The 24,771-nt window shown below is 38.4% G+C and overlaps 2 protein-coding genes across 4 annotated transcripts in view; both read left to right on the forward strand.

Moving 5' to 3' along the window:
• The window catches only part of DENND6A (DENN domain containing 6A), a 33,365-nt gene extending 21,467 nt beyond the window's left edge, over window positions 1–11,898 (forward strand). For all 3 annotated transcript variants that reach the window (XM_068694946.1, XM_068694947.1, XM_068694944.1), the window contains 9 exons: window positions 1,557–1,651; window positions 3,498–3,563; window positions 3,666–3,730; window positions 4,266–4,355; window positions 7,151–7,204; window positions 7,296–7,405; window positions 7,873–7,975; window positions 9,451–9,525; window positions 10,036–11,898. In XM_068694946.1, the coding sequence (XP_068551047.1) occupies window positions 1,557–1,651; window positions 3,498–3,563; window positions 3,666–3,730; window positions 4,266–4,355; window positions 7,151–7,204; window positions 7,296–7,405; window positions 7,873–7,975; window positions 9,451–9,525; window positions 10,036–10,167 (790 nt within the window). In that variant the 3' untranslated portion in view covers window positions 10,168–11,898. The remainder of the gene's footprint in view (window positions 1–1,556; window positions 1,652–3,497; window positions 3,564–3,665; window positions 3,731–4,265; window positions 4,356–7,150; window positions 7,205–7,295; window positions 7,406–7,872; window positions 7,976–9,450; window positions 9,526–10,035) is intronic.
• Window positions 11,899–13,251: 1,353 nt separating this feature from the next.
• Window positions 13,252–23,057, forward strand: ARF4 (ARF GTPase 4). The gene is made up of 6 exons (XM_068694955.1): window positions 13,252–13,572; window positions 19,242–19,322; window positions 19,864–19,973; window positions 20,549–20,620; window positions 21,118–21,243; window positions 22,107–23,057. Exons 1-6 carry the CDS (start codon window positions 13,506–13,508, stop codon window positions 22,191–22,193), a joined length of 543 nt encoding a protein of 180 aa, XP_068551056.1. The 5' UTR covers window positions 13,252–13,505; the 3' UTR covers window positions 22,194–23,057.
• Window positions 23,058–24,771: the final 1,714 nt, after the last annotated feature.

Consider the following 24,771-nt stretch of genomic DNA (forward strand, 5'->3'; position numbering starts at 1 on the left):
TTATGTTACGTTAGGCTAGGCTAGACTTACCCATCCCTAGGGTTGTGATCTTTTGAGACTATTTACTGTTTGTTGATTTTCTCATGATGATAAGAATAAGATAGAAGTCATTGCAAATTGATCTTTTTTAGAGTGCAATGGAAGAATGTGTTAAAACATTTTTATGGACACTTTGTATTGTTTTGGAAGAGAAAATGTAAATCTATGATAACAGGGAAAAATCATGAGCAATATCTGCAAATCCCACTGAATTTAAATCAACAACAAACATGACTTTATCAGGATTATAGAAACACCAAAAATAATGAAACTGAATTCACAAGAGTGGTGTAAATATGTAATCAGTATGTGGAATGAAATGTTTCCAGGTGAACATGCTTGAAGAGCGGTAGGACTGGGAAGAAGTGATTTACTGGTGAAACTTGAGTCAGTGAAAAGCAAGCAAAGACTTCAGAGATACTGATGTGATTACGCACTGCTCATTCTATGGTGTAATGAGGCTGGGAGATGAAAGTTGCTGTTTCCATAGCTTAGGCATTATACCAAGCTACAAAGCTGTGTTCAGATTTTTGTTCTCTCTTCATGCCTGAGTTTAAAAAAATATATATTGTTATAATTAGTAAGTGGAAGCAGGAATGTAAGTCAAAAATAGTTGTAGATTAGCATAAAAATTTATACCCGCTTGTCATCATGTTAAAAACATGAGATTCTTAAAACCAATCTGAAGAAGTAATGATAAACTATTTTTAGTATAGCAGTTCCAGCGAGGTTTGCAGTTGTACTCTGTCCTTAGCTAACATTTGGCTATAAAACAGATGGCAGCCACTATATAGAAAAATATAGGACTAACATGATGTAATCATGATATGAGTCCCAAATTCTGCAGCCCTGTGCTTGCTGCCTCTTTTTCTGCTTGTATGCGTCCTCAAAGCCAGTTTCTATGCACAGAGTAGAAAGGAAAATCTGGCAGTTTAACAGCTTTGTACCCAAGTTTACAATGTTCATGTACTTAATAACCTAATAATTGCTTTTTAACAAAGGACTCTGAAGTGTTGGAAAGGAAGTAGAACAGCAAGTGTCTTTTTCTTTAATCTTGTCCTCTGAGCGGTAGCTCAGCTAAGAAGTTTTGAACAAACAGCAGTTGCATTGGACATCAATGTTCAAGTACTGAGAGTCTGTCATAATGAAACTTTGAAACATAGCAATTAGCTTTTCAAATATAGGGTTAAATTTCTGCTCATTTAAAGCAAACAAAGCCCGCAATAATGTTAGATAATCCTGTTCTCATCATTGTAAGTGGGCAGGAAATAGCTAAGAGCGTCAAGTGGAAGGTATGGCACTTTTATTCTCTGCTGCTGTTCAGACTTTGAGACATCTGTCCAGCTGTTTTCTAAAACTTAGAATCTTTAAACATGTTGTCTTACCTGCAGCTTAAAATTTAACTCTTAAATACAAAACCAGAATAATTTCAAGTTAAGAATTGTAGTTGACCTCTTGTATTGATTAAGACATGTGCTCTTGCTGTCATATTTTAAACATTGTCATTGTTTTTCTAGACCATCTGTCATTCTAGGGGTGACGAATCCTTTTTTTGCTAAAACACTCCAGCACTGGCCCCACATTATTCGGATTGGAGATATTAAACTTCCAGGTAAAGTATAAAGATCCTCTACAATCCTGTGTGACAAGATCTAACTGTGTACTGATTTATAAACAAACATGTAATTTAGTTTAGTTTAATGAATTTAGTTTACTACTAACCAAATACCTGTCAAAAAAACAAACAAACAAACCACCAACTAACCAAATACCTGTCAAAAAATAAAAATCTGTCAAGTGGAATTAGGCTCTCCAGTACTGTATGTCTTGTATTGCCCAATCTAGTATATTTAATGCAAAAGGTGGCAATATTCATCAGTAATCATGTTTTCTCTAAACTTTCACACAATCCTGGTTCTGTATTCTACCAAAAAGGTATTAATGGAGAAACATCGATCCTGATACTAATTTTAGGATTAGCAGAATATAATAGATCAGTTACAGCAAGTGCATGGAAAGTAAGATCCTTTAAAAAAGCTAAGTTAATAACATAATTCTAATCTTCTAACATTTCAGTAATTATTATTTGTTCAAGGTGGACAACTTCCTTAATTTTAATGTAATATTTGATAACATATGTATGGCTGGTCTGTAATAAAATCCTGCAGTGCTGCATTTATGATAGGAAATTCCTGATTGTAGTTGTTTGCTGTGACAGGTTCTCTGTTCTGAAAGTAGGACTGTGTAAATATCCAATTAGGGTAATATACCATAACATTTGTAAAAACAAGTTACCTTGCATTTCTGCATGTACCAAAGTAATTAAAGATTACTGTGTTCAATGTAATCATGGAAGATTTTTTTTATAATCAGATTTTATAATTTTTTATAGTCATGGAAGTTTTTGCTTTGCTTCAAAATACTACCCCGTCCGTGCTTCAGAATACTTGTTTCGTAAGGAGGAGGATGAAACTGTGTAGCTAAGATCTGAAAAATAGATTCTTCCTTAGACTATCGATCTGAAAGGCCATGTACTAGGTTGCTTTCAAATTGGATACACAATTTCAAGTGTGAAGTTTTAAAGTTCCAGAGGAACTGTGTAAAATGCTTATTTGGGAAGTTCTGGAGATGTATTTGTCTGACCTGCCGTTAGAATTTTGAACTTCATTTATTTTCGTACAAAGAGAGGGCTTGTGATTTATTTTTATTTTTTCCTTTTCTCCCCACTCTGCAGTTTCAGTAATAATTTATACTATTATACAACGAGATATAAGAGGAAAATTCTACCAAGGCTGCAAGATTGTTAACAGGATTTAGGGTCTTAGGGCTGGACAAGAATATATTTGACTAGAAGCAAAACAAAACAAACAAAGAAAAAACATTTACTTTGAAACAGTGACTTAAATGGATTTTGTTATAACACATAGTCTGTGACTACTATTTAGTTTCATATATATCTAATGACTTTGATTTTGGCTAAGGTACTAATGATTTGTTCCTGAAAGTGTTTACCCTAAGAAATAAAGGAAGATGGAATAAAGTTTGAAGTGAATGAAATAAACATTCATTGCTCAACAGTCAATATTTTCTTTGGCTACTTTGGTTCAGAAGGTTGTCATTGTTTGTTTTTTTAATTTTTTAGTTTTTATTTCAACAGAGAACCTTTATATAAATTAAAAGCCTGTGTGATGTTGTTAATGTTCTTACTAGATGTTTCTGTATATTTACTTGGATGCTTGTTAATGTTTCTGATACCTCTTAGAATAGGTAACATCTTAGATAATATTATAAATATTACAAATACTTGATAATTTATTAAAATTTTATAACATCATTGTAAATTATTATATTATTATAAATATTATAAATTTTCAAAAAATCGTTGCAACATATAGCATACTAATACCTAGCAACAGGAATGGAGATTTCTAGTAAGGTGGTTTTGAATGTTTTGGCAGGTGATGTTCCAAAGCAGGTGAAAGTGAAAAAACTGAAGAACCTAAAAACTTTGGACTCCAAACCCGGTAATCAAGTTGCTTCAGAGTTAAATTACCAGTATTTTTAGTTTAAAACAAACAAACAAACCATTTTTCCTTTGGCTATATGCTACTGCTTTTTTTCTTTAGGTGTTTATACCTCTTATAAGCCATACTTGAACAAAGATGAAGAAATTGTTAAACAGTTACAAAAGGTAATACTGTAAGTCTCTTAATGGAAACACTATTGTATGCTGTCTTACAACGTTCTCATTTAGGGTTGAGCTCTGTCTACATAGCTAAAATGAAACAGCATTCTGATTCCTTTGCCCTGATTCATAACTGAATAGATACTTTGAAATTCTCACTGTAGAAGAAAGGCCTTCTTATATATGTTTCTATAACAACATGAATGGTAAAATTCACAAAGCTAGCTTAATGTTTTAGATAATTGAAATGAGCGCTCAGTTTATCTATTTTGTTTTTTCCAACTTCTGCCATCCTCCTGGTGTCTCTTTAGTCTCGAAATTTCATCCATGACATGTTCAAGAATCAGAGCTTACTAACTAAAAAATTAGCTATTTAAGGCTTGAATGTGCAGAAAGAACTCGATCTTATTGCTTTCCTTTCATGGTTCAGGAGAAGGGGGTGCAATGTGTAAGCTTATGGCAAATGAGTACAGCAATAGTAGAACAAATACTCTGTAAGCCCTACTTACATATCAGAATTACTCTGATTTCTTTTTTTAAGGGTGTGCAACAGAAACGTCCTACAGAAGCACAGAGTGTGATTCTTCGGAGGTACTTTTTGGAATTGACAGAAAGTTTCATTATTCCACTAGTAAGTTTTATTGCATATACAAAAAAGTCTAACAAGGAAGGTTTTTTTTTTGGTGACAGTGTACCCCAGGGGTGAATACTGGGTCCAGTACTGTTCAATATCTTCATTAATGACTTAGATGATGGGGCAGCTTTTACCCTCAGCAAGTTTGCAGGTAACACAACTCTGGGAAGAGTGGCTGATACTCTGGAGGGACGTACTGCCACTCAGGGTCCTCAGCAGGATGGAGAAATGAGCTGACAGGAACCTCATGCAGTTCAGCAAAGAGAAATGCAAAGTCCTGTACCTGGAGAGGAATAACCCTATGCAGCATTCCCTATGGGGCCTGGCCAGGTGGGAGGCAGATCTGCAGAAAAGGTTAAGGGGGTGCTGGTGAACACGGAGTGAACCCTGAGTCAGCAGTGTGCCCTTGTAGCAAAGAGAAACAGTGGTATCCTGGGCTGCAAGAGGAGGGCTGTTCTCAGCAGATCCAAGGGGGTGAACCTTCCCTTTTAGTCAGCACTGGTGGAGCCACACCTACAGTATCGTATCTGGGCTCCTCAATACAAGAGTCCTGTGGAACTTCTGCAGAGAGTCCAGCAAAGGGCCAGTAAGGTGATTGACTGAGGAACTGGGGCACACCAGGAAAGGCTAAGACAGTTGGGGCTGTTTAGCATAGTAGCATAGGGAAGAGAAGCCTCAACCATTCTGTGATTCTATGAATAATATTTGAGCTGCAGAAATTTAACATTAGGCTATGTCTTGACTTTTCTGAAATATGGTAGTGTTACATTTATTAATGTGGTAATTAGCATAAAAACGATGCGGGAGCTTAATGTCAGAGAAGGAAACGTTTATATTCCTAGACAGCAGGTTCAGATTTCAAAAAATGAATGCTTCATTGTGTAAGTTGGTTGCATAAATGATACACAGTACATCACAAGCAAGCATGTGAAAATGCTAAGTATAACTGCATATATTTTAACATGGGTTAAGAAGGAAGTTTGTTTAATCCTTCCTTGACACTTGTAATTGACACCCCCACCCCTTTTCTGTTTGAACTTTTTTTTGTTGGAGGTTTTTCTTTTTCTGTATGTGCATATAAATAAAGGGGTGTTGAGAAATGGCAGTTTTTAAAAAGTAGAGTTGGAAAGTACTTGGTGATGAGAAGAGCTCTAAAATTGTTGATTCTTGTAGTAATGTGTTATGATAGCTGGGGGTAATCTCTCTACTAATGCATGACAGATCAGCCAGCTCAACCTGTAAAGGAATGATTCTCACAAGAGTTTGCTTTATCAAGTTCTATTTTTTCTGGTTTTGGGTGCAATAAAACCAATTTCCAGCAAACTCTGCGTGTTCAGATGACTCTACAAGATGCTGTTAAAATTTTACAAAACAGAGACTGACTTACATTAAAATAGGCCTACTTTTCATCTAATAGGGTGTCATACAAATTACGTTTTTCAGTGAATCAGAATAATTTATTTTACAGTATCCCACTCTTCAGCAAGTGGCAGATGCCTGCTGATAAGCTCTCTAAACGTGTTACTTCACCTGTTCAAATCTCTAAGAGTAAGCTGAGGGGGCAAATTTTGCCTGATCTCTAGCCAGTAAGCAGGGTTTGTTGGAATGCTAAATGTTCACCATATTGTTTTTAATTCCTGACTGAGATGAGAATTGGCTGAAAGAAACTTAAAAGTAGGAAAATTTGTCTACTCTAATAGTAAAAACTTACCTGCCCTGTAAATTGAAATCCAGTTCTAGTGGTTGCAGACTAGTGACAAACCTTTATGCTAACAGATGAATATTAAGGTTAGGTTGCTGAATCCATGCAGGCTGACAGCTTGGAGACTTTGACTAGCACTGAAACTGAGATTTGCTCTAGTCATTGGGATGATGTAAATGTGTTCTAATGTGCTCTTACCTAGCAGTTGGAGTTAGGACGTTCACAGACAGTTCTGTGTGAGGTTGAGTCATTTCTCTGGGCAAGTGTTTAAAAACAGGAAAGTGGTACCTAAGGCATTGGACTGTACGTACTGATGATCCCTTTCTGAGCTCCCTAAACACTCAGTGAATGAGCTGAACTTTTCATCGTTTTAGAGCATGCCATGACTGGCATCCAATTTCTGTTTTCATAATGTTATCAAAGCTGATTGTGTTTATAGATCAAAAAAGTATGGCCATGTGCAACAGTTTGTATTGATGTGCTTGTGTGAGCTGGCAAGGTGGAGCTGCCCCCTGTAGTCAGAGCTTAAGCTTCGGATTGGCATTCCTAAGAAATGTCTCTACCGCTGATGTTTGGGATAACCAGCTGAAGTGCTGCCAGTGCCTTTGCCAAGCATTGCTACTGCAGAGAGGCCCACAGCTGATACAGCATTTGGTAGGGTAGTTCTGTATTTCTTTGTGTAAGAGACTGTTAAAAAACCCCTTCCAAATACTTGATACAACACGGGATTAGTGTTTGGCATTCACCCAGGATATGAAGGCACCTGTGAGCTACCAACATAGGATGAGAAACTATTAACTAGTGGCTGGAGTTCAGGGTATATATATTTCACATATTTATTTGCTTGCTGTCCTGCTTTCCCTTCCGGCCTTCTGGAACCTTGCTGATGTCAGGTTCTGTAGCTGAGAAATGAAAATGGGATTAGATAAGCTCCTTCTCATATTCTCATGTGGTAAATATGTATGACCCCACCCTGTACCATTACTTAGAAGAGAACGCTCTGTGGTCACAAGTGATAAGTAAATATACACGTGGACTGTGTATCTTAAATACTGGTTATGCAAGCAACCTTTTTTTTCCCTTTCCATAGGAACGTTATGTGGCAAGTCTAATGCCTTTGCAAAAATGTATATCACCATGGAAGGTAAGGAAATACCATCGACATGAGCTGGAGGTGGGTGATTGGAGAAGACAGTTACAGTATTCTAATGATTTTTTTTTTTGTCTTTCTGTAGAGTCCACCGCAACTGAGGCATTTTAGCCAAGATGAATTCATGAAGACGCTAGAAAAAGCAGGACCACAGCTCACTTCGGGTTTAAAAGGAGATTGGATAGGACTTTACAGGTCATTTCTTTCATCAACATTAAACAAAAAAAAGTCTTTTTTTTTTTTTCCTGAGCATGCTTATTATCAGTATTGGTTTGAGGAAGACTTTATAAATCTGACTTTTGGAAAATATACTTTAATAGAAATTGTCCCTGTAAACAAGTATTATCTGTTGGGAGGTTAGAACTGGACTTTTCCCCGAACTTCATACCTGATTCCAATCAAACACAAAAATAAGGATATTTAAAATTCAGCCTTGCTTTTTTTTTTTGTCTAACGTTTATTGTCTCTGACAACTTTTATTTATGTTGATTTCTCAATATTTTTTTGGATTAATAGAAGCTACTGTTCTACTGTACTAAACAGAGAAAGGGCCCTGATCCTTATTCAACATCAAACATAACTACTTTACAGTTGATGACATAGAAAACTGTTATCAGGATTGTAATTAAAATACAAATTTTATTTTGTTTGTGTTTTAACAGGCATTTTTTGAAATCACCGAACTTTGATGGCTGGTTTAGGAGCCGGCAGAAAGAAATGACACAGAAGTTGGAGGCCCTTCATTTAGAAGCACTCTGTAATGAGGTTAGAAAAAAGAGTTCTCATAATTGTATTTATCAACTTGTAATAATAAAAAAATATCTCCCTCAAGTCAGTTTTACTTTTGCTGTTTGCATTGGTTGAACATAAAGTTGATAACTTTGTCAAGTACATGTAACAAAACATGAATTTGTTAACCAAGTACAGGCTAGAACTAACATAACAAAAGAAAACAGTATGATAGGTAGCTTCCTTTTTTTAAATGACTGTCATCATTTATAAAACAAATCTTTAATCTTTTTCTTCTTTTTATATATTTTGAATTTCACATTTTTCCTCAAAAAAGGTGTTTTTTTTCCTCCTATTTGGCAATGTTATTTCATTCAGCTTCTTTTCCCTCTGTTTCATTTGACATAAAACACTTTGAGCTACTATTTAACTTTGAAGGTATAAACTAAGTGAATACCATAGAAAGTTGACAACTGATTATTTACTGATAGGAAATATGACTACAACTAATCAATAATAATTGGAAACTGAGATGTGAAATCTGTTATTGGTATGTAACAATCATATGTTGTAAGATCCATTCTTTACATAAGCAGGTGAGATAGCTATCAGCCAGTTGTTCTGACACAAATTATGCTGAAATAAAGGCATCACAAAAAGAGAAGAGATTGTACAGCTAAACAGGGAATAAGAAAAGCAAAAAGTACATCACAGCTTTAAAATTAAATAGATATAGATAGATCCACTAGTTAATTTAAAATAAGCTATTGATTTTTATCCCTGGATTTGTCAATTCCTAAACAGTACTTTATGGGAATCGAAACAGATTGTTCAAGTAGAGCAACCTAATAGTTTGCAGGGCAATAGCTAGGCCAGTTAGCTCACCTAGAATATATCCAAGTATATTTCATACTAATTTATTACAAAGAGAAGGATTTATGTCACAAATTCATTACAATTTCTGCTCCTTGTTAGCTTTTTCTTTCGATCTAATAGTTAAAATCTTTCTGTACATGAGAAAATGTATTTAATAGGTGAATAGTAAAGGAAGAAGAGAACAGAATTGGCATAAGGAAATTCACTTAACTACATTTTGCTGGTTATCAGCTATGTGATAGATTTCCTTTAATGCCCTAGAAACAAGAAGTGCAGCTTGGCACCATTTTAATCTATAATCATGCTGACCAATCTTGCTTGGAAAATACTCACTGCCATTTTGCATTGTAGATGCTATTTTTGAAACTAAGCCTGTTTGGCATGATTTTTTTCCTATATTTGTTCATATTGTGGTTGTGCCTTTGTCTCCTTTTATGTTAAGTCCTGAGCGAACCTGCAAATAAAGCAGATTTTGCAGTTCAGAGACAGTATGTGAGTAAAGCAAGTTAGGTGAATAGCATAAAAATAAGGAAAAGGAGAAGAGCCACTATGAACAGTAGGCGTAAATTAATTCCACTTTTGAAAATTATATATGTTGCCATAAATACTTCAATGTTTAATTTTTATTCTGTTAGAATTTGGTTTTCTGGAGTCAGAAGCATACTGAAGTAGAAGCGGTGGATCTTGTCTTAAAGTTGAAGAACAAACTGGTAAGTATGTGAATTAAACATGGCTGTAATTTGTCTTGATAAACCAGGTAGAAGCATTATATAGTTGTGTTCACAAGTACTTCAGCAAGAATACTCTTTAAAATCTAGGTGGCTAAAGGAATCAGTCATTCCAGTTACTATAAACAAACAGTTCAGCCATGACTGAAAGCAAGCCAGCTTCCCAACGTTAGCCAGCTATGTTAGAAGCATTGCAGAGATCTAGTTAAAAACACTTGGAACTGATTGGGAGCAAGGCTGAATCCTTACAGAAGCAGAAAACCAAACTCTCTTGTCATTTCTGGAAGTCCAGATCAGTGTTAGCTCATGCTGGTGTATGCATGTTGAGGAAACCTGTTGTGGCAGGTTTCTCACCAGAACAGCAGGTCCAAATCCCTATTCGGTTGACAAATGAGGAATTAATCTTCCAGATTTGCTAATATGTTATTTTGGTGTCTCTTGAGGTAAACTGGCATTTTTGGTAGAAGTAATTTCTTATTGTACATTTTGCAGTTGCAGGCTGACAGAGAACATCTTCCCGTGAAAACTGACACACTGAAAAAGCTGCAGGCACACATCCGTGATATTATACTAGCACTTCCAGATGACTTGCAGGATATCTTGCTCAAAACTGGCACAACGTGATTTCTACTGGCCTTTTGTGTGTGTGTGTTTGTATGTGTGCAGAAAATGGAAGGTGAATGTAGTGTTGTGGAAGACAGTGGCTTACGAAGTTCAGGACACATATCTAAATAGTACGTTAACACTACAAACGGACTACACTAGTAGTATAGTCCACTGTAATATTTTCACTGTTTTTTCCCCACTTAAGTACCAATGCAACTAAAGGAATTCCTGTGTCTAATAACGTTTCAAATAAGTGCTCTTAAAGAAAAATCTGTGGGCATCTGAAATTATACCACAGTATAGGACCACAGTGCAGTGCTGGCATTGCAGAACATTTTCTAATTGGTGCTGCTATACCCAATCCTGTTAACTCAGGGGTAAGCAATATTGATCCTGTACTGTCCTGTTGATGTAGTATCTGCCTTTTTTTTTTTTTAAATTGGATAATATGTGACTTGGTCAGTATGCATCGTATTTGAGGTATTTTACTGGTAAACCATCAACAGTTTACAAAACTGTTTCAGGGACAGCTGAAATCATCAGACTGGTTCTTAACTTTCTTCCTTTCACCTTCTTAACCTCTTTCCAAAGACCATATTGATTTAGAGAATCATTAGAGAACAGAAGGCAGCTGACAGAAACTTCCTGAAGAGAAGCCTTTTCTATTCAATGTCAGTTAATTAGGGTGCTCTTATTCACATGCCTTAAATAAATATATACTAATTTGTGGCTTTAAACTGCTGACATTCAGGATTTAAAGTGGATCACCAGTGTAAATGTATTCATCACAGTAACAGTATTCATCACAGGAAGTAAGCAGTAGTGTTCTAAAACAGAATTTAAAATCAATGACTTCAGTAGAGTTAGCTGATACGCAATCTGTTTCGGTTGGAGATCATAGCTTCTGTTTGAAATTTTTATAAATATATTTTTTTAATTATTTTTGTTTTTACTTACACCAGTAGGGTCTTTGAGGAGCTAACAGGGTGGGAGGAGATGATGTTGGGTTCAGCTGACAAAAGCCTATGGAGAGGTCAAACTGTGGCAAGAAAAGATTGTAGTAGGAAATTGTTCTTGGTATATGCATATAGCAGATGAGCATAAAGAATAATTTCCTCTTGCATACTAAGCAACAAGAACATGATGTTTTTCTTGAACAAGGTTCTGTGGTAATTAAAACTCAGCTGCTCCACATGCAGTGTTGTACTTTGACCAATTTCAAGTAGAATAAACTTAATGCTATAGTGTACGCACAGCATAAACTTTTGTATAACAAGTGGATCACGGTTATCAAAAAAATCTGCTTTTAAGTGCTTGGATAGAACTTTTAAAAACATGACATTGTAATCCTGCTATAAGAAAATGCTTTTGTATGATAAATATTTCATACCATCTTTCTAAAAATGTCTTATTTAGATAGTGTCACAATTGTATTTTTATGAAGATGTGTATTTTAATACTGTTATGGTTTGTATACAATTACTCATGACCAAAAGTTTAATGTATCTATTATGTTACTTAAACTACTTCACTTTAGCATTACTTTCTAACTTGGAATTTCTTTTGCACACCATGATGAATATGATTTCTAATCTAGAAATTAATAAGTGGCCATTCTTATACTAAATTTAACTTGGAGCACTGTGTAGTTTCTTGGACCCATATAAGCTGGTAACAACTGATAAATATTATTACATGACTGCAAATACGTATTTTTGTAAAAGAAAATAAATGGTTTTGTTTTTTGGACTTATGAGTCTTAGATACAGGGTATGACTTTTTCTTTTTTTCTCTTGGGTAAGCAAAGCTGCTCAGCATCTCTTAGAGAGAGACCTCTGCTTAGTCAGACCTTGTGAATCTGTATCATGTAAGTGACCAGAAATACATGATGCAATGGAGTGTTGTAGTTTGATCATGCATCATGGTTATTGTGTGATATGGATCCTGCAACTCTAAGAATCCAAATAGCAGAGACTGACTTCCAAGCAAAATTTATCCACTCTTCAAACTATTTCTTGTACACAGCTGACAGGCCCTGGAGAAACATGACAGTGGGAAGCAGGCTGCAAGCAAAATTCAATTCACGTTTCTTTAATGGAGGTGACTTTAGCTTCAATCCCTGAACTGGATGTTTAAACAGAATTATTTGAACCTTGCTCAAAAGAAAGGCAAAAGGGAAAGTTGCACAGGGTTATTCGCCATCTTTGTCAGTGCTCTGTAATGGTTCTTGTAATAGTGGTTCAGAAGGCCCTTAACCTAGAGCTGCAAGCCCTGGCCAGAGGTGGGCAGGAGGGTGGAGCAGTCCTGTCCCGCTCCCTGCAGGTTTTTGGTTGCCCCCTGCCCTTCCACCTGCCCCTTTCACGGGAGGGCTCAGAACCCAGAGCCAGGCTTGGAAATAAACACAGCTCTGTATAGACTAAAGAAATCTGTGTGTGGGGATCGGAGATTTTCCTTCTCACATCATACCTCCCAAAAAGGAACACGTTGCTACTAAAACGTGGCTCGTTTCGGTTTTCATTCCCGTGTCTGTGCTCTGCCTGCTTCCTGCTGGGGCAGCCGCGCACACACCTTGGTGCCAGCATCACCTTGTTTACATTCCCTCTACACCTTCTGGCTCCAGTTAGACAATGTCAGGAGCAGACCTGCTACCATCAGCACTCCTGGGTCTGGGGCTTTGGGTTGTTTTGTTTTGTTTTGACTTTTTTTTTGTTTATTTTTTTACTGTGTGTTCTGTTTGTTACTAGGACATCTTTGGGGTCTCCCTGGGGCTGTTTTACCCCCCAAAACCACCCTTTCGTGCTCTCCACACCCCTTTGGCCCTGCTGGCTGCGCCAGCGACGCTTGAGGCGCCCCGGGGGCGAGTCCCAGGGGCCTGGGGGCGAGCTGTGGCCACGCACAATGCCAGGCCTGGGCCTCTACACGCCCCGCGGACTACATTTCCCAGCATGCCGCGCTCCGCGGGCAGCCGGAAGCAGCGGCGAGGCGGGAGCGAAGCCCTTCGCCTACACCCTCCGGCAAGCACCAGCGGCGGCGCTGAGAGGGGAGCGAAGCGCGGAGCGGCCGCGGCGCCTGCTGGGAAACGTAGTCCCCGCCGCCGTTGGGCGTTCGGGCAGGGCGGCGGGCGGGGATGTGGCGAGCGTGACGTGATTTTGTCCGCGTTGGAGCCGGGGCGGCCGTGGCGAGCGTGACGTGGCACAGAGCGAGCGAGGGAGCGACGAGGCTCCGGGCACCGAGCAGCAGCCGCCGCCGCCCGCCCCATATAAATCGGCGCCGCCCGCCCGCCGCCAGCCGTCCCCGGAGCCGGGCCGCGCTCCCCTCCCTCTCCCTCTGCCACCTCCACAACCGCCGCCGCCGCCATGGGCCTCACCATCTCCTCGCTCTTCTCCCGCCTCTTCGGCAAGAAGCAGATGCGCATCCTCATGGGTAAGGGCCCGCCGGGCCTCGCGTCCTGCCCGCCGGCCTCCTCAGCCTCCCCTCACGGCCTCCCTCCCGCTCCCCTCAGGGTCGTTGGGGAGCGAAGGGGGAGGATGGGGGTGGCGGGGGGGCCGCCCTTCCTCCTCCTCATCCTCCTCCTCATCCTTGTTCTCCTCGCCCTCTCCTGCCGCCCCCCCGGCAGCTGTTTGAACCCCGAGGCTCGCCCCTCAGGGCTGAGGGGGGGGTCCTGGGCTTCGCCCCTCGCCCCGCCATGGCCGATGTTCCTGCAGCCGAGGGCTCGGCGCCGCTGCTTTGCGAAAGGAGAGGCCCTGGCAGAGCATCTGCGCGCTGGGCTTCCTCCCCGCTCCGCGCACGAGAGCGTAAAACCCCGTAGGTTGGCTTTTTTAATGCTTAATGAGTTTTACTGCCTGGCCGTAATTATTTATTTGGGCCTGGATTATGGTTCGTCGTGCAGCAGCCGAAGCCAGGAGCTGTTGAAGATTCCCACTGTAAGGTTGCAGTTCAAAAGGTCAAAGCGAGCGCACACTGCCTGCCTGCCTGCACCATTTCCTCCTCCGCTCCAACTCTTCCCTTCCTTCCTCCACCCTGCCGAGCTTTATGCACAACCGGATCTTAACCCCCCCTTTTTTTTTTTCTCACATTCTTTTACCAAAGCGAGTGGAACTTGACTCGTAGTTGTCTGAAGTAGCTCGTCCTAAGAAATTTTATGAATTGCTTACGTCGACGTAGCCAGCAATAGGGCTGGGGCCTGACTATGAAACTTCTTGGCACGCTGGCTCAGCCTTAATGCTGCACTGCAGACACCAAATGCACCTTTTTTAAATGATAATTTTTCATGCTCTGCATACATTTTGTGATGACAAAGTTCTTCGTTACACGCGCAGTAATTTCTATTGTAAATTCTGTGCTTGAAATGAGAGACTCTCATCCATTTCAAAATAACCTGAGTAATTTCTGTCTTTTGAGACAACACAGGACATCTGTTAGTTTCAAGGAAGTGATTTGACTGTCTGCCTAGCAGTCGGACTCTTCATATGACTCTAAATGAGTGATGCGAAATCTTCAAATGAGCTCGACTGTAACATGAGATGGTGTCAATGATGCTTGTAGTTCTTTTGCATTCTGCAAAATAATGAAAACAGGCACGCAACACCAGACAAATCAAAAGAACTTGCCAGGGCTTTAGTTTCTTCATCAGTAATTAGCTCAAATGAGGTTAGATATAGGTTAGGGAGTCGTGCTTTCTGCTAGTTGCTGCATCAGTTTCTTCTGACTATGATTTCAGTGCTTTTACCCTATTCAAATGTAGGGCAGGGTGAGAACAGGAGAATGCTCCATGCTTGTTATGTAGTATGAGAGGAAAAAATGTTTCCTATATTATGATGAGGGTGTAGTGTAGGTCCTAAACAGGGTGTTTAGAAACAGAATAGGTTCTGTGAATTGCATAATTCACCTGTAAAGTGTCAAAGAAGCTCAATGTAGCATTGTGCATTGTATGTTGCCACTTTGAGGAGAGATGTCTGAACACTGAGACTGAATTAAACTTTTTCTCAAAGGTGGTAACTCTAGATTTATGCTTTGAAAATGAGCTCGTAAGGTTAGGCAGATAATTTTTTTTTTTTTTTGCATGTGGCATACTGATGAAGTAACTGAATGGGGTAAGATGTTCATGAAGAAATATTAAGGGGGGAAATATTATAGGAGTGAGTTGATAGTGAACAGATGACTCATTTATAATTCATACTTCCTTTTCACAGCTTTCTTGTGTTTCTCTGAAATTCAAGTTAAGTAGAATTAATCTAGCTCGTAAAACAGACTCGATGTTACTGAGTTATGCAGAATTTGAGTACATATCATCGGGTGTTTTGAGGGCACCTGAAACTTTCATTGCCAACAGCAAACAGCACATCATCTTTTATAGTCTCAAGCTACATTTGTAGTGAAAGGTGGCTGGTATGTCATTATGGAGTTTTCTTTTCAGGTGCTTTTGAATAATAAGGTGCATTTCAGAAATTTTAACTTGCTTCTGAAGAAAGGAATGTAAAATAATTCCTGGATCTACTTTATAAATGGAAGTGACGTAAGAGAAGAGAAAAGAAATAACAAAAGGGAAGGATCAAATGACTTACTGTTAGACAAGGCAACCAGGGCATTACAGCAGAGAAACTCAGTCCTGATCCTACATGGACGTGTCTCTAAAACTTCACTCGTACTTCTTATGCTTAAAAAGGAACAGTACTCGTTGGGTGCCTTTCAGTGCCATAATTCAGCCTGCTATCTTCTGGTATAGTTGTGTGAATGGTAACCAAGATAATAGCTACTCAGAAGCTTCAAATACAAAGGTAATTGTTAAATACATTTTAAAAAAAGGCCAGATTCTTTGGGGAATGTTATCGTGCAGAACACAACTATTTAGCAGGGTTTTTTTATTATTTTCTTTAAGCTATTGTGCACTTGCATGCTGTTGACTTTCTTCATGCATGTGTTTTCTTGAAGCTGTATTAAGAATTGCCCCTTTGGGGCCTCCAAAGAGTTACCACTTGAAACTAAGCCTGAAAGAGGACCAGTATGTGAAGGATAAATAAAGACAAGTGTTAAGAGAACTGGTATCAAGCTAAAAGAAGTGAAGGAGTAGCCATCTCTAAAGAATTGGGCTACAGTAATTTTGTTTATCTTTAAGCTGTTGTTTGTCACAAGGTAGACTTCTTTAATTAGTTAAATCCAGTGGAAGCTCCTCCCACCCCCTCTCTGATCAAAGTAGGAAGCTGGGGATTGTTGGAGGGGGTGTGATGTGGTGTTGGGGTTGCTGTTCCCAGGGACAAGCAAACTGCATGCTGGAGATGTAGAAGTGTGATGGACAGACTATAAATAAAACATCCTGAAGAGAAGTAAAGGACCTAGAACTACCCTTGTTTTAACAGCAGCTGGAAGCTCTGTAGGTGTTTTTTCTCTAGCTAGAGGAAGAGGATGTTTGACTTAAATTGTTTCAAGTGCAAGTTGGAGCTTCCCATTTGTACTTGAATTGTAATCTCTGTGCTTTGAGCTGTAAGTGTTGGCTGTAATACCCTACGTCGAGATTCTTATGCTCACACCTTGTCCTCTTGGCAATGGATAGTCACAGTGGGAGCAGAGTGGACATCTAGAGTTGGAAATTTATATTATTTGAGGATTTAAGACTTAAATTGAGGTTACTATCAAGATCAACACCTAAGCTTTATGATACGGAAGTAACTCCTAGATTTACATTTAGTGTTACAGAGTAAACATAAATGTATTTATTCTTGGAAAACACATGATCCAGCAAGTAGTATAAACTGCTGGACTCCTAAAAGCTTCCTAGTGGCTCTAAAAATTAAAAGTGACTTGGTACTCTGACTTCTTTTGTTCTAAAAAGGGGAAAATCAGCAAACTGGAATAAAAAGTATGAACAGAGGCTATGCTGCTGGTAACTATTGATAATTTAAACTTCAGGTTTCTAATTTGACTTGAAGTGGTAGTTTCAGCGAGTAGGGTCATGATGATTTGCAGAAACCCTTTCCCTCTGTTAAAAGCTGCTGTCTCAACCGTGGAGTCAGAAGAAGAAAATGTCTGTCCATAACTCAGCTTGCCTCTGTGCAAAGTCCAGCGGCTTAATTAAAATTGTGGATAAGAGTGGGTTTAAGCAAAGGCTCTGGGCTTTGTGCTCACAGAGCTAACATGGCCTGCCAATGCCATCAAGGCAGCAGGAGGTTCTGGAGCAAGAGCAGGGTGGGTAGCTGGGGCAGTTGTTTCTGGAGGTCAGACAACTTAAAATTCTTGACTAATTTCTGTTTTCTTTGTTCTTGTTGACTGGGGGGAGTTCGTGAGCATGTGTATCTTTAATTTGGTGGTTCACTTATTGGAAAACTTTTATATACGATGCATGTACACAATATGCTTTCTTGTAGATATCCAGACATCCTAGGAACATTTGCTTGAGGATGACCTATGTAATAATATTGGGTTTCAAGCATTGTGCTATTAAAGCATTGTTTTTCAGCTTAGACGGAGTGTACGAGGGTTTCAGAGTTTGCTTAAAGGGTTTTTTAAGGCTACCTGGCACTTCAGTGATACAGGGAAAATGCTAATGCTTACAAGTTTCATGACTTGTTCCTGTGAAACTGCACTCTGTTTTTTGTTCTTGTGCATTTGGTTCTAGACCAATGCTTAGACAGTAACTTTAAGTAAGACTTTAAGGTTTTTAAGTTTAATTTGAGCATTTGGGGAATCTATTCCTTCTCTTTGTTCCTGATGGTAGTATTTTTCCCCTTTTACTCCATTATATTAGTGCTTAGAACAATTTTATTTTACACAATAACAATACCAAAGAAACTGCATTCACATCTATGATCTTGTTCGTGGTATTGAAATATAGAACACTTAGGTTTTATAGTTTCCTGTAACCCAGTTGTTTCTGTCTTGAGAAGGAGGCAGCTTTTTAAGAGTTGGGTTTCGTTCTGAATAAGTAGGGTATTTTCAATTCCATGTTATTGCAGTGCCAAGGAAATGGTTGTATTATTAGTAGTCAAGTCATTGAGCACTCAAAGCTTATGTATGGCAGTCACCAAGTAGGAAATTAGTGGAGAACACTTAGCAGTGTTATCAACAAAGGATGACAGTAGGTTTCTGCTCTAAGTATTATTCGATTCTTCTATGTGGGTTTTATTTTTGCTTGGGCAAAAATTTTAAATTGCACAAATAGACATCTTACTCAAGCTATTGCTTGCTGAGTGCTTAGAACCTACTTCTTGTTTAGGTGTTTGTGCTCAGCATTGGATTATAACATAAATAACTGTATTTAGAGTTGCTCTTGCAAGCTCTGAAATGTCTAACACTAAGCAGTTGCACAAACAACTTTAGGAAACTACAGCGTGTGCCTATAGTGTCAGTGATGATTCTCAAAAAAACAGCTTTAAGGCTTCAGTTTCCTTTTTTTAAGGATCATGTTTTTACCCTAGAACTTGCCTTTTAAAACTGCAAGCTTAATTGTAGTTGTAACACCAGAAGAGCAAATTCCAGTGCAGGAGGCCTTCTATAAGGATCAAAAGCAGATTCTCCTAAAGAAAGCATCCTTGGGGGTCTCAATGAGTAGAAGTGATGTCATGGAAAGAGTTACAGCCCTTATGGTCTACGTGGAGGTAGAGCAGGCTTTACCTAACATGCTTGCGGTTTTGTTACTGCAAGAGAAATATTTTAGTGAAGGAACAAGGGGCTGCAACGAGAGAGAGTAGCAGTTGTGTGATCAGTTAGAAGTGACATTCTGCTTGTAGAATGTTTCCAGGCACTTAAGACCATCTTGACTTACAGAGAAGAAACTTTCAAAGACAATGAGAAAACGTAAGTAGCACAAACGTGAAGGAAGAAGACTAGAAACTTCTGCGTCTGTAGGTTGTGGTTGAAAATGTGTTATTGAGCTTGTTTTCTTTGCTGCCTGTGCTCTGTCTCGGTGCTGGGTAGAGAAGGTGGGGCAAAGCATACAGTACTATATCAACAGTGACTTAGAGTATTTAAACAGTTGTATCCTCTTGGGGTGGAAAGAAAAAAAAAAGCTAATACTCTACATTTAAAATGGCCTACCTTTGAAATGGAGAGGTTGTAGTTCTTATTGTGAACTAAGCCAAATTTTCTGTTTCTTGTAGTTGGTTTGGATGCTGCTGGTAAGACAACCATCCTTTATAAGCTGAAGCTAGGAGAAATTGTCACCACAATCCCCACTATTGGTAAGATAACCAATTCTCATGTCTTTAACCAATTCTTGTCTCCATTCTCATTACTCTGTATTTCTGCTCTGGAGGTGGGCTTCTGAGAGTAGGAATTTGTTGACCTTGCTGTTAATGTAGGAATTAAGACAAATGTGAGCTTTTCAGAATAATTTGTAAGATCTGGTAATGCCATGGCAGAGTAACTGTCCAACTGCGTCCCACCAAACATGTATCCAGACAGGAATGCTGCATCTGACAGTGGCCAGCAGCAAGTGCTCAGGAGTATGGGAATCAACGAGGTATCAGTACTTAGCCCAAACACCATGAGCCTCCAGCAGGTTGTGGCTGAAAGACTCTGAACTAAAGGTGGTGTACTTGGGTGTAAATTACTTTATTTTTTCTTTCAGTCACTTTTATTTTTGATTTCCCAAAAAATAAAATGGCTTATCAGAATTTAATTGCTAGAAGTAGCACTTGAAGTTGCTGTCTTTTAACATGATTAGAATTACCATTTTAACAATAGCATTAACTGTTTCTAACTACTTGACTCTTATTTCAGGTTTTAATGTGGAAACAGTAGAATACAAAAACATCTGTTTCACGGTTTGGGATGTTGGTGGTCAAGATAAAATTAGACCTCTTTGGAGGCATTATTTCCAAAATACACAGGTAAGAGTTTTAAGACAACAGTAGTTAATGACTTGTTTTGTAAAGACTCATTGTTTTGTACCCTATATACTCTGTGTTCTATAGCATAAATATGGGAAGTTGTCTTCTGTTCCTTCCTGTCAGAAGGGTTCCTCACTATCGTCCTAAAGTTGTGAGGATACCCAGATTTTATTCTAGTGGAAGCTAGGTTGTTACCCTGAAGGCTTCAGGTCTTAGTCATGAACATAGCCTGGCAAGGATGAAGCCCTTAGAATCTGTCAGTATTCAGTAATATGTTAGCTTATGAAACCTTACTGGTTTTTTTGTCTTGTTTGTTTGTTTTTCAAATTAACAGTTCCCAATCTAGCATATAAACTGACATTTCTGATTTTTTTAATTTATTTAAAAGATGTAGTTTAATTTTGCAGTTGCTACTCATTATGTAGCTGTTCAGACAGGTATCTTGCATTCCTTGAACAGTTTTTTTTTTTTTTTTTTTGTTAAATTTGCTTCCATAAGAGTTCTTTAATTTTTAAAATGATATTGCGTGTTTGCATTTTACAATGGTTTTTCAAAACTGCTTAACTTTCTTGCAGGGCCTCATTTTTGTGGTGGATAGCAATGACAGAGAGAGAATCCAGGAGGCAGCGGAAGAGCTGCAGAAAATGGTAAATGTTGATACCTTTTATTTTTTTTATGTATCAGATTCCTGAACAGATTTTTTTTTTTTTTTTTTTCAAGTTGAGGGGGTTTGTAGAGTGCATACTGTATGTACCAGTTAGTGCTAGTTTAAGTAGTGCATTGAGCTGTAGTTACAACTCCGTAGAGTGCTTTAGCTCAAGAACTACCAATGTGTCAAAACCTTTCTTTCATTTGCTAGAACATTAAGAGAAATGCAGCAGATGGAAGAACAATTTTAGTAAAACAGATTGCCATGAAACTCTCAGCACCAATGTCCTAATAAATTTAAATGCCTAATGAAAGAATATTTCCTTACATGTGGAAGTTATGTTGGTACCAGATAAATTTCACTATGGACTTGCTAGCGACTTCAGGAGCAAGAATTAAAAAAATTATGCTTTAAACAGTATTTAGATTCCTTTAGTGCTCGCTGACATACTTAACAGAGATAATTCAATAACGTGGCCATTTTTTTTCCTATTAGCTTCAAGAGGATGAGCTGCGAGATGCAGTGCTGCTTCTGTTTGCAAACAAACAAGATCTGCCAAATGCCATGGCAATCAGTGAAATGACAGATAAACTAGGTCTTCAGTCCCTGCGTAGCAGAACTGTAAGTGCTGAACTTGCCTGGTTGCTAATTCTGGCTTCCCTTATTGTATATCATAAAAATAATTTCTTTATGGAAAGGGAAGTTTCTACCTCTTTTTGTAGAAAGATGAGCGTTGTCTGTGGACAGTGCTTAAGGTTTTCCTTCAAAATACGTGATTTAGAAGTATAATCCAATTTGTACAGCTGTTGCAGGTGTTTCATCTCTTAGCTCTTTCTGGAAATATAGCAATACTCCAGGCTGTTACTGAACTCTAGCTGTCAATGTTTGACAAAGAGTGTGGTGGGCTTGCCTGCTGTCTCAGTACTAGCTGTTCTTGGGGAGAAAATGCATTCTGCGTTCTTACCTCTCCAGAGATGGGAGGAAATTAAGTAGCTGCTGAGTCATTAGATTCCATCTGCACAAGCCTTAGAGATGTATGGTTGCTTCACATAAACAGTCTATCTTTAGGTAATACTCAGTCTCTTTGTTGACACACCAAGATGATAATTTAAGATGTCTTAGAGGTCCATTAAATTAGATAATTCCACACCCATTTCTTGGAGAGCTGTCTTGGAAAACCAAGAAGCGATCTTCCTGCATAGAAAACAAATGCAAATTCTGAATTCTTTTCTTCTTGATGATCTAAATAGTGTTCTGGTTTTTGTTAGACATCCAAAAGCTCTGCGTTGGCCTAAACCCTACCTATCTTGTATATATTTTTCAAAACTTTAAAAAATACCCTCTGCTCAATATTGATTCTATGGTACAAAACTATGTTTAAAGAATGTTTGAGCGTTGATCTGAGCGTCACCCACAGTGATAATTTAAATACTAGCAAAATTCAAACTAAGTTTACTTTTTTTGTCTGTGTTCTGTGTTAACAGTGGTACGTCCAAGCTACCTGTGCTACGCAAGGAACTGGTCTGTATGAGGGACTTGACTGGCTGTCAAATGAACTCTCAAAACGCTAACTCAAACTGGATGACTCTTTCACCAGGGACATGTTTGATATAAGTGGTCTAGGCTTGTTACAACAAAATTAGTTTGCATCTTGGTTATTACAGTATCTGGAACTGATATTTGGGCAGGATATTAAAGCGTTTCAACTTATTTTGTTGCCAATTATTGTTTACCGAGCTACATGTTGCAAAGGTAGCAATATGCTTGGGTAAAAATCTCCTTAACTTGGACAAAGTGTATCTTCTGATTTTATTCCCCTTGTTAGTCTAAATGCCTGAATATAGTTATTGTGACATCTTTGAGATCTGTTTTGAATACTTTTTGAGCCCTGATAAATTAATGTTTTAATTTTTTTCTCCCTGCTACTTTTAGTTTACTGATGCCCTGTTTCATTCCTCAGACAGTCTGCTGATTTAAAAATGTAGCATTCTGTATGTATTTATTTCTATCCCTTGCCAAGAAGAATTCCTAATATTGCTTGTTCCCGCCAAGAAAATGCTCTAAAACACTATTCAAATCTACTGCACTGAGGAACATTTTTATTAATCTTTGGGTTCTATTAGCCCAACTTGCCTTTGTGTGAATTGGATTCGATGGGTAGAATAGTTCTGTGCTGGTTGCGAAGAGCTCATGTTGAGGTTGTTTTTAATATTCAGCAGATTGTCTTCCTTTATATTGTATCTTTTTTTATGTTGCATGTTGCTTTTTGGTATCAGCCTGACTATTTTCGCCCAGTGTATAATAGTTCTGCTGAAGTTTTACTGTTTGTTGGTGAACATATCTTCATAAAGAGATTTTGGAAAATTCATCAAACTCAATGGATTAGTTTATTCATAACCCACTTGGAATTATTCCTAATAAAATGATAAAATGTATAGTTCCGTGTATGCTCTTCTTGATTCCTGAAATAGTTGAATTGCAAGTTGTCACTTAATCATTTTCCATAAACTGAGTTTTCCTGCAGCTTGAATGTGAACATAAATCTCATTTTCACTTGTTTGGAGCTATATAGATGGGGACACAAAGTGGGCAATGAAGTTGTATACAGTGCAGTAGAGTAGTTGTCATAAAGACATATGATTCTGTAAGTGTCTTTTGAAGTTGTAAATCTAAAATTCTTTTTAAGATGTCCAGATATGAAAATACTAACAGTTACAAAAATGGTAATAAAACAAGTACGAACTGCCTGAAAAGCATGCATGTCTGTTTCGTAGTTGTTTCTACGTTTAAAAACAACCTGGGGGCTAGCAGGAGAATCACAAATTCTGTTGGTGGCTAGCTAGAAAGTTAACTCAAACACTTATACAGGGCTTTAACCAATACTATGCTTATGGTGATGGTCACCCCCAAAAATAAGGTCTATGTAACTGCTACTGTGTGCTTTCATACTTATGCCTCCCTCTTCCGTACCATGGTTCCAAAATATTTAAATCAACATGTTGGTTTTGTTTTTTGTTTTTGTTTTTTTTTTTTGAACGTTTTTCTCTTGTTCTGTCTGCTGTACAGATACAAACATGGCTCAATCTTGCATATTAATTGTATGTCTTTAGGAACCCAGAGCATGATTTCACTGCAGATTTAGCTCACGCTTTTCTCTTATTTTTAGTGCAGGTCTTGCTATCTTGCTACAAGAATTCCCAGTGACAAGGTCTGATAAGCTCAAGCAAGCTTAGATTAAGAGCAACTCCCAAGGCAGGTTCTGCTGTAGCTGAGACTGAAGTTTCTAGGAAGTAGTGGTAATGCAAACACACATAACTGGAGGAAATTCCAGAGCCCTTGAAACGAGTCATTGACTCTCCTCAGCATGTAACAGTAACCCAGGAGATAGTTAAGGTGAGTAAGGTTTTGCTTGCACCTTTAATGGATTGCTGATTACATATTAACCTGAGTGGATACATCTGCTCTTTGGATCAGCAGCTGTTAATATGCATATTTTTTGTAAGGCAGTTGCTTGAAATAAACCTTGAAAGGAACACCTTGCACAAAAGAGCTGGTTGGTCTGTAATGTGGGATGTGTTGCTGGTCCCAGGGGGGTAAAATGAAATAATTATTGTGACACATTAAATGCCCTCTTCTCTTCCAAGGTAGACATTAGACTAAAAACACAAGCAGGTACATGGAAAACAGAAGACTTATCTTGAAGGAAAGATTATTTTCAGTAAAGATAGATGACTTCATTGTTTTAATTCTTTAAGATGCTTTTGAGTAATTAAATATGGTAGCAACTACAATTCTGAGTTACAGCATGTGAGTAGCAGTTAATATGGCAAAGGGTCACTGTGTTTGGCTTAGCGTACCAGTAGGTTGTAATTCTGCTACAAAATGAGTGATTTACAAGATCAGTCAAAGTAGTAAAGATCTTCAGCCTCAGTTAAAAGTGCAGTGAGGTCTGCATGAGGGGTGAGTGAAGACTACAGCTTATACTGGAAGGCAGGAGCCGATGAAAAAAGTAATGTCTGCCTCCTGAGATAACAGCTAGTCAGAGCATGTGCTGGAGCAGTGCTCTCCTGAGTTTATTGCATCCTGTATCAGAGAAGGGAAAATAGATGAGAAGGCAAAATGAGGTGTTCCTTTTTTCCTTTAACTGGC

This window comes from Anas acuta, chromosome 11 (assembly GCF_963932015.1).
Source record: "Anas acuta chromosome 11, bAnaAcu1.1, whole genome shotgun sequence".
Lineage (NCBI taxonomy): Eukaryota > Metazoa > Chordata > Aves > Anseriformes > Anatidae > Anas > Anas acuta.

Bases quoted from the DNA above. Each gene is read 5' to 3' on its own strand.
- ARF4 (XM_068694955.1), top strand. From the start codon at position 13,506: ATGGGCCTCACCATCTCCTCGCTCTTCTCCCGCCTCTTCGGCAAGAAG. The intron at 19,323-19,863 runs GTAAGATAACCA...CTCTTATTTCAG, and splicing joins CACCACAATCCCCACTATTG to GTTTTAATGTGGAAACAGTA. The intron at 21,244-22,106 runs GTAAGTGCTGAA...CTGTGTTAACAG, and splicing joins AGTCCCTGCGTAGCAGAACT to TGGTACGTCCAAGCTACCTG.